The sequence below is a fragment of the Chamaea fasciata genome, unplaced genomic scaffold (genome assembly GCF_029207755.1).
Source record: "Chamaea fasciata isolate MVZ Bird 193981 ecotype frontalis unplaced genomic scaffold, bChaFas1.0.hap1 SCAF_17, whole genome shotgun sequence".
Lineage (NCBI taxonomy): Eukaryota > Metazoa > Chordata > Aves > Passeriformes > Sylviidae > Chamaea > Chamaea fasciata.
Window position 1 is genome coordinate 14,829,490 of NW_027094102.1, and position 9,650 is coordinate 14,839,139.

The 9,650-nt window shown below is 51.9% G+C and overlaps 1 protein-coding gene across 2 annotated transcripts; it reads left to right on the plus strand.

Annotated features, from left to right (window-relative positions):
* Window positions 1–485: 485 nt before the first annotated feature.
* RAB5IF (RAB5 interacting factor) lies at window positions 486–6,522 on the plus strand. 2 transcript variants are annotated; one of them, XM_066198991.1, is made up of 4 exons: window positions 486–677; window positions 2,249–2,352; window positions 4,099–4,233; window positions 4,770–6,522. In XM_066198991.1, the coding sequence occupies exons 1-4, from the start codon at window positions 549–551 to the stop codon at window positions 4,837–4,839; spliced, it is 438 nt and encodes a 145-aa protein (XP_066055088.1). In that variant the 5' UTR covers window positions 486–548; the 3' UTR covers window positions 4,840–6,522. The 2 variants fall into 2 exon arrangements, with proteins under 2 accessions (XP_066055088.1, XP_066055087.1); XM_066198990.1 differs by having other exon boundaries at window positions 4,099–4,228; window positions 4,802–6,522.
* The last annotated feature ends 3,128 nt before the right edge of the window (window positions 6,523–9,650 follow it).

Genomic DNA, 9,650 nt, shown 5'->3' on the forward strand with positions numbered 1-9,650 from the left:
CCATTCCCATTCCATTCCCATTCCCATTCCCGTTCCCTTCCCATTTCCATTCCATTCCCATTCCCGTTCCCATTCCCATTCCCATTCCCATTCATTCCCATTCCCATTCCCATTCCCTTCCCATTCCCATTCCCATTCCATTCCCATTCCCGTCCCATTCCCATTCCCGTCCCATTCCATTCCCATTCCCGTTCCTGTTCCCATTCCCATTCCCTTCCCATTCCCATTCCCATTCCCATTCCCATTCCATTCCCATTCCCATTCCCATTCCATTCCCGTTCCATTCCCATTCCCGTTCCATTCCCATTCCCATTCCATTCCCGTTCCATTCCCATTCCATTCCCATTCCCATTCCCATTCCCATTCCCATTCCCATTCCCATTCCCATTCCTTCCCGCCCCCTCTCGCCCGCCGTAGGGCGGCGGCCCCGCCCCTGTCACGTGTCCCGGGGCCGCGCTGCGATTGGCGGCGCGGCGCGGGGCGGGGCCGGTTCCGGGCCGGCCGGGCGGATCCCGGCGCAGGATCCCGGCGGATCCCGGCGGAGCGGGATGAGCGGCGGGCGGCGCCGGGACGAGCCGCCGCACTCGCAGCACCACGCGGTGGCCAACGGCGGCGCGGCCGGGCGCGGCTCCGTGTGGGGCAAAGCGCTGCGCAGCGACTCTGCCTGGCACGACAAGGTGGGACCGGGGCGGCGGGACAGGAGAGGGCCCTGAGGGGCGGGCTCGGGGGCCGGGACTCGCCCGGCGCGGCGGCTCCGTCCCGCGGGGCTGCCGGAGGAGCCGCCGTCCCTGGGTGCGGCTGAAGCCCCTGCGGGGACCCGCCGGGCTGAGCCGGGGCTGTGGCGGGGCTCGGCAGCCCCCGTGAGCGGCGGGGCTGTCTGTGCGGTAAATGCTCGTGTTGGAGTGCGGCCGCCGCACCGACAACCGGAGCCGTGTTTTTCCCGGTCCCCCGTGCCCGACCCACGGCCCGGCCGTGCCCCCGCAGGCAGAGGCGACGCAGCACACCCAGCTCTTTGCTCTTTGGGCGTGGAGCCAAGGGAAACACGATATTAAGACACCTCAGTTACTTTTGGCTCGTGGTTTAAAAGTCCTCTCGGATTAAATAAAAATTTCCCTTGTATAGTTCAAGGAACACGAGAAATAGAATCGGCTTTCCCAAGTTCTCCTGTGCACGTCTGCCATGTGCTGCAGTGCTCCTGCTCGGTGCTTCTCCGTGCTGCTGCCTCCCGGCAGCACGGCCACGAGGTGCCCGGAGCTCCCGCTGCATCCCGGCTCCTGCCGGGCCCCTGCCACGGCCTGGGCACGCAGCGTGTGTTCAGGGTCTCTGCTCCCTGGTTTTGGCTTTGCTTTTGGCGTGGGGAAGGGGCACGCTCTGTTTCCTTGGGGTGCAGACAGAAATCTGTGTCACTTTTTCCTTACCTGTCGCTCCCCGAACTGGTGGGGCTTGTGTCTTCCTGCCCCCTCGCCTCTGGCAGATGGAGCTGGAATTTCAGAGTCAGCAGGGGAGCAGGGTGCCAATGTTTTGATACAGTAGGATGTGAACTGCCTGACAAGTGCAGTGACCAGGAGAAATGTCTGTGTCTGACACGGATTCACATCTTCCACACAGAGCTGAACAGCTGGCACATCCCACAGGCTTTGGGGCGATCACAAAGGCTTTTGGGGGGATACTGGGACAATCCCAGTGCTGGGGAGGCTGGGAAAAGAGATGTGAGCTGAAGTGAATCTTTTTAAAGTGTGAGCCAGCACTGCTAGGCTGCAGTAGCTGCAGGAGTGTGGGCCCTTGGACAAGGAGGAATGCATACCTGTGCTGCTCAGGAAGCACAGGAGCTCTCGTGGCACGAGTGAGGTACAGCTGTGCTTTGGAGCTGCCCTGAGCCCTGAAAGCTCTTGGGTGCAGGGGGGGGCCTGGGCCAGGATGGGTAGAACAGTCTTAAAGCATAAACAGTTCTTTCAACTTTTATTCCAAGCGATTATTATTGCACCTTTAGTAAATAAGGGGACTAGAGACTTGTTTGCCTCTGCAGTTGGCCCGTCGGAGGACAGAGCTGCGTGTTTAATGTGGAAGCAGAGAAGTCCAGGGTGCACAATGCCCCAAGCTGCTTTATCTGTTCTGAGTGCAACATTTTGTACTCTGAGTGGAGAACTAAGTGTTCAGTATGCGGAATTTTCACCTGTTAATTGTGTGGTGCTTTAAAAAGAAGAAACTTAATAAATGCCAAATTTTTTCTTGTGCTTTATCTCCTCAGGACGAGTTTTTAGATGTGATCTACTGGTTCCGGCAGATCATCGCTGTTATTTTGGGAATCATCTGGGGAGTAGTTCCACTGAAGGGATTCGTGGGAATAGCAGTGTAAGCTTTATTTCCTTTTCTGTCTCGTGTACTTCCCCACATTTGGCCCGACCTGGCAGCCTGTTTGAGGCTGGGCTGTTAACAGTGGGTTGGCAGTGGCAGGCTCTGCCTGCTCTGTGTCTCACAGCCAACATTTCATTCCATTGTTGGTTGCAATGAAGTTCATCCAAATCATAACATGTCCATCAGTCACTTTCTCCTCAGCCTGATTAATACTTTTAAAAATTATTATTTGTTTTGTTACTAAAGGGAGTAATGGCAGAAGAAGGGAACTAGCATTTCAATTGACTTGGTGTGTGTGTGTCCTGCACGCGTGGGAGGGGCTGTGAGTGTGGTGCCTGGTGTGATCACCCAGAAAGGAGTGTCCATGGGGGGAAGGTGTGCATGTCCTGGTCTTTGAGCCCTGCTCAGACAGGAGGCTCTGTCAGCAAAGAAGAGGGCCAGCTGCCCTGTGAAGAAGAAAAGGTTTGTTCAGAACAGGAGAGGCTGCAGGTCCCAAGCAGGCACAGTGGCACCAGCAGAGCTCAGCAGTACTCCTGGCTTCCTGACATGGCTCTTTCAGCCATGGGGTGGGGAAGGCAGTGCCTGAATGGAGTGTGTGCATTGAATCCCAAGACGTGGGAGCCGGGTCACCTCCCCAAAGGTGTCTGAAGGCTGCAGTGAGTTATGGAGAGAAAATCTGTTTGACGTGTGCCTGGAAGTGTTCAAGAAACAGCAGAGCTGGGGACACAGCCGTGCTCTCTGCAAACCAGCTCTTTGAAGATGCTGGATCTGCTCTGGGGAGTCTCTATTTGCAAATGTCTCTGCTAGCCAAGGTCTCAATGGTCAAGCTCCAGCCTCACAGATCTTCTTAAGCAAAATTCAGTGTTCATCTTGTCCTTTGTCCCGAGAGTTCTGGTTTTGGCAAGAAAGGGGAGGGGGTGATGCTCCAGCAGGAGCTACAACAAACTGATAAATCTGAAGTGCCTCCAGGAACAGTTAATTGTTCTTAACATAGTCACCATTAATTGACAAGGCACCTTTAGGCACCTAAGCCAATTCCTGCACTAAGTGTAAGAGGGATTTGGTATAGAGTGGAAAACCAAAAGGTGCTGGAAGTGCGTTTGTAGTTTCTCTGTGCTGTGCAGTGACGCAGCTGCTCCGGCTCTGTGTGTGTGGTCATCCCACCCTTCCCACACAGCCTTCCTTGCAGGATGTGGACCTGCTCCTGCCCGGGCTGCCCCAGGCCCAGGCTGGGGTGGTGTAAAGCCAAACCTGTCTTAGGCCCCAGTGCTGGGGCTCAAGGTCACTGTTGAGTCTCCCTGGCTCTTATCTCTTCACTCTTTGGTCCTGGGATGCTCACAGGGATCTAACCCTGAGCATGGAGGTGACAGTTTTCCCTCTCAGCCACCTCAGAATCAAGAAGTACACACAGGTTCTCTGTGGGGGCAGAACTGCTGTCAGTCTGCAGGATAGGAGAACCTCCAGGTTTGCAGATCTGAGGATACTTCCAGCTTTTGACTTCTGCCTCTTGAGCCTTACTAGTAGGTTGTGCCTTGTCAGGTGAACTTCATCCCAACCTGGCAAGCTCACCTGGCAAGCTCACTTCCTCTCTAGAGGAAGTGACTGAGCTGTCTGGGAAACATTGCAGGAAAGAACTCCTCTTTGCTTCCTCTCTGCTGTGGATGAAAGAGATTTCACTGTATGGCATGTGGGATACCTGCAGCCTCTACCACTGGCATGATGGTTCCTAACCTCTCCCTGCAGATTCTGCCTGATCAATGCTGGAGTTCTGTACCTCTACTTCAGCAGCTTCCAGCAGATAGATGAGGAGGAATATGGTGGGACATGGGAGCTAACGAAGGAGGGATTCATGACATCTTTTGCACTGTTTCTGGTAATGTGTCTTGCTATCTTTAAGATGATTTGTGAATTGTGTTGGTGAGCTTTCTGAAGACCTGGAAGGAGAACGGGGGAAGTGGTGAGAGAAGACAGATGTGTGAACATCATCAAATAAATGGCAGTGATTGGGAAAGAAAATCCCCAGATCTGATGGCTGCTGCCTGTGAAATACAGTGCTGATGCCTGGGATTTCTCTGTAGTGAAGGATGCCTCAGCTGCTCCCATCCTCTGTCCCGGATACCCTGATGGAGTTCCATTCCATCTACAACTAGTTACACCTGCACTGGTGTTTTGGGTGTCTTTGTTTTTCCCTTACTCCCCTCTCCCAAGTATCTGATCACAGCACTTGATTTGTTGGTGCCTCTAAATCCCAGGAGGGGCTGTGGTGGGATTTTAATGTGGAGAGGCTGGGCACCAGGCCGAGGAGTTGAATGCCACCATTTGTGGCAAGTGGTGAGCCTAACATCTCTCCAAGATCACCTTAAAGGTGGAATTCAGTCCCCCTATAGACTGCTGTGTCTGAGACCTCTCCAGAGGCATCCAAATAACCTTCCTTTCTTTCCCACAGGTTGTTTGGATAATCTTCTATACTGCCATCCACTATGATTGACACAGTCTGCAGCATTTGCCTGTTAAATCAGTCGTCAATAAATAGAGAAGTTTTTAATAAATCGTAGTCTTTAGTGGACTGGTGGCAAAGTGGGGAAGTCAAACCAGCTCTCCTCTGTACCAGTGGTCTGGGTAGCCTGGAGGAGCCCCAACTCTTCTGCTGGAGAAGCCTGTCTCCGTTTTATATACACGTGAATTATTGGAACTATTAAAAAGCCATTGGAATTTTTGGAAGTGGTTCAAGACTGTTCAAATTTGGAACTTTCTGTGACTCTAGCCAGTAACTCTTATCGAACTCCTGTGTGCTGAAGGTTGAATCTGTTAATTTAATGTATGTATGCCCTTCTGTTTGAAATCTGTCATTAAACTCTGACTTGTCTTCCATGGTTGTCCTTTAGACAAACAGTGTTTCAAAAGCAGTTGTAGGTTTGTGGGCAGAAGGCACAGCAGCACCCAGGACATGAGCTAGTGGCTGTCCTTAGCATGTTTTTGTAGTAACCAGATCCAATTTGATTAAACAGACTGTGTTGTAACCATTTCTAATATTTTTTTTGTTTTACTTGCAAATCAGTTGTCGATCAGAATTTTTAAATGCTTTTTGCCGAAGACAAATTTTTAAGTGATTTTGCCAGGAAGAACTGATTCATTTGGTGAACCAAGATGTATTCAGGAGGCTTAGAAGCTCCACTGCACTCTGTCAGCCTGACTACCAAGTTGCCATCACATACCTCAGAGCTTCGTAGTCTCGAAGGAGTCATTCTGGAGATACCCTGTTAAATGTCAGCGTTTCAATTTGATTTTAAGCTCTTGAATTCAACTGCTCTTTGTTCATAAATGCAGAAGACGAAAACACAATCAAGGCAGCTATTATCTTAAATGCAGAAGTACCAACTTGCAGACTGGGCGGAGTACACAACCTCTGGTTTGGGAGGTGCTTGATCACTTCATAGCTCAGTCCCTCCCTAGTCATGCACTTTTTGTGCATCAATGGGGAGTCTCTGCTTTAAGATATTTTTAAAGAATGTGTCTTTCAGAAATAGTTCTTGGGAAACACGCACAGTCCTTGTTATTGTCAGAGGACCTTTTAGTCTTGTTGCCATGTGGTCCTTGCTTCTCTAAACAGCTCAGGCACCCAAAAAGAGTCCTGACCTAACGCTGCCTTATAGTGAGGGGTTGGTAGTTTAGAGTGCTCTTGCTGCAAGCCTGCATTGCCTCCTCGCTGGTGGAAGTGCCACAGCCTGGCTCTCACTGGGAGTGCAAAGCCAGGGATCTCAATCTCCAAGTGCTGAGCCAGGGCAAGCCTCCATTCCTACCAGGGAAAGTCTGTCTGTTCTTAGTGAAGAAACAGCCCTGGTTATTTTGGGTCCTTGGGATGCCAAGGGAAGAGTGCAATAGCAGACAGCTTCTCCTACTTGTGAGTGGCCAATTTAAGTAAATGATCTCAATAAAAACTTCTTTATTTTCTCCTCCCTATCCCAAAACTTGCCCAAACTTTTAGTCTGCTACTTTCTCTTCCTCTCCTATCAGCTGAAATCATTAACTTCTCATTAGAATTGCATAGCCTGCTAGTTCTAGGTCATCCTTTCCTGCTGGCATCTGTCTGCATCTTAGCTGCTTGCAGCCATCAGTAAAACCATTGTATACTTGAAATGCTCCAATAAATGTTGCCTGAATAATCCACTGTGCAGCTTCTGTGTCCTCTGGTCTTTGATGTGTTGTAAAATGGTGGGAGTGGGGGATTCCTTTCAGTGGAAATTCTTTTCAGGTTTTTTTTGGTAAAGTTTTGGGGATTCTTGGGTCTCTTGTGCTGCACTTTGAGAAGAGGCCAGAAGCGTTTGCAGTGGTAGCTAATGCTTAGATCCATGCTTCAGCTAAGGAGGCTAAGCCGTGTTGCTTGTTCAAGCTCTTCTGCTTTAGTGACTGTCCCTGCCCTGTGACACACTGAGCCACTGCTCGTTCTAGAGTGCTCAGGTGTGGTCTGAAGCAGGACCTGGAGCACTGCTGTACCATGTGCAGAGAGAGTGCAGAGCTGCTCCCCTGACCCTTCGCTCTATTCCTTGCTTGCCTGTGCTCCCACCAGCTCAGTTCCTTGGACAGTTCAGTGCAGTTCCAGTTGCTGGAAGCTGAACATGAGCCGAGGAGGATCATGACAGACCTTGTGAACAGACATTGGCCTCATGATCTCTTTAAGGCAGGCTCTTTGTAAAGAATTTACTGATTGCTGTTGCTCAGCTACAGGGTTTTATCTCTTCAGGTTCCTGTTTTAAGGGGTGCCTCGGGGGCTAGCAGCCAGTGTCCCCTGTGTTGGTCAGCAGGAGAACTAACTCTTTGGTGCCTGCTCATGAAGGAAGGAGATAACTTTGAGAAGCTCAAGGGAATGTGGCAGCTCAGGGAGCTGAGCATCCTGCAAATGATGAGAACTGTAAATACAGGGGGTACGTGCAGAGATTTGAGAGGTTGATAGAGGAATAGTCTAGCAGAGAGCATGGTTTGGTGCTGGGAGGACAGGGGTGCGGTGGTTGACAGGAGCAGGGAATGCTGTGGGAGAGCAGGGCTTGGGCAGCACCCCTGCCCTCACGATTCTGCACTGGCACAAGAAGCTTGCTCTGCACTCTGCTCCTTGGTGGGAGAGCCAGTGGCTGGTGGGGGTCAGTGGTAGCACAGAGCCTCAGCTCCGGGAGAAAAACGTCCTTCCTACACTGGAGAGCTGGGCTGTTGGGAGCCCCGGCTGCTGGGATACAGTTGCAGCAGCAGCTGTATCCTTAAGGAGCTGACACAGAGGCTGCATTGCCCACACTGGAGCTCCCTGCTGAGCTGCACACCTGCAGAACATCACCTTGGCTTTCAGCCAAGAGCAGCCAGTGTCTGGCAGGAGGGAATGAGATATCCCCCGGCCTAACCTTGCTGGGAGGTGAGCGGCAGGTGTTTTCTGCAGTGGAACTGGTAAAGGAGTTTCTGGTGGTCCTTGGACTCCAGGCACAGAATGTGCTGAAATTAATGCAAGTTACTGTGGGTGTTAAAGGGAGAAAACTCGAGTGGGTGCTGAGGGGTGTTGGAGGGTGGCTGTGCCCCCGGGCATCTCAAGTCCTGCCAATCCCAGCTGTCAGAGCCCAGCTAGACCTGCCACTGGCACCGAGCAGTGCTTGTTGGGGTGGCAGCACCTCCCAAGGAACCTGTGTTCCCTTCATGGGGTGTCACCATCTCTGCAGTTCCCCAGGTGAATTTCCAAGCTTGCAAAGGCTGCACTCAGAGCTGTTGGCTTTCAGGTGTCACGAAGCTTGTAACATTGAGACAATATATTCAAATAAACTTCTTTTATAAACCAATTAAACTAGATAAACCAAGTAAACCTCAGCCAGCATTTAAATACAGATTTGTGCTGTGAAGTAGAATCGGAACTACCTGACTGTACGAATTCTCAAGATTTTAGAAGGGCACCCTGGAACACACAATCCCTGTGCAATGAGCTGAGGGCTCTCAGCCTCGATGAGTTTCCTGCTGACCCTTGGGGAGAGTCCCTGACTGCTGACCTGCAGCTCAGAGGAGCGACTCCACTGCCCCCCAGCGTGGCTCCTTCCAGAGCCCCTGGGATTGATCTGTGGTAGGACAGTCACGTGAACGTTCCCTGACTGAGGCTCTGACCTTCTGCCACACCACAACCGCAGGGGACGGTCAGGCTGGAGCCAGCCCTGACATGTCCAAGGAGGGTGACAAGTCACTGGCCAGAGGGGCTGAGGTGGTTGCTCCTGCCACAGCCAATTGGTGTGGGTCAGTCATAAACACCAAGGCAGAAGCTGGGTTAGTGGGTTGATCTTCTGCCAGGCAGTGGGTGGAAGAGGAAGCAGTATGGACATAGGTCCTGGCCTTGGAGAAGATGCAGTGGTGGGGAAGAAACCCCTCCAGCTGCTGGGGAAGGGGAGACTGGAGAGATGCCTGAAAGTGGAGCAGGCTGAGACTGGTGTGCAAAAGCCAAACTATCCTACTTCTGTCCCTAAATAAATATTCCTATTGATTTATTTACTATAGCTGGCAATGGCCATGATGCCCTCGGGCTGCTGGAGGCACAACCAAAACCTTGCCAGTGCCTTCACAAAGGAAGATTTAAAAGTCCCTGCGTTGAGGAGCACCAAGCCAGTGGAGCTGCTCATGCAGGGGATTAGCTGGCGCATTAGAGGATGAGAAAGTAGGACACCTGTCAGGTGACCTCCCAGAGCCAAACAGCCCAGCATTCCACATGCTCTGCCTCCCAAAACAACAGATGTCCAGGATACATTGGGGCAGTAGATGGATTTTTCAGATCTGGCAGCCAAAGAGCCAAGTGTGTGTGCCAAGTCAAGAGAGGCCAGTGTTGTTGCAGGGGTAAGGAATTTTCACAAACTCGGACCATGGAAAGAAACAACATCTTCCAGTTATTTTACTGGTGGTTTTTAGGTAAATCTCCAGAAGAAGTGGAAGGGAAAAATTTAAATGTTTCAGCCAATTTGATCTCAGAAACATCCACATAATCCAGGCCCCTCAACACATGTAAGTCCACCACAACGCTTTGGCAAACAGGAGCTGTTGGTAACCACAGCTCAGGCCTGCCCCAGGCATGGCTGGTCCTGTGCCCCTGTTTGCGCTCCCCCAGATCTGTGTCGGCTCGCTGCGCTGCCCAGCAGCCCCAGCCCCTCCTGACACCTGTGCTGGTGCTGCTGGAGCCAGGAGCAGGGAGCCACCGGTGCCAGGTGAGCCTGGCCAGCTGCACCTGCCAACCCAAACCCACTGTGCTGCGGAGGGAACCACGGTCTCCTGCTCTCATCCCAGAGGGA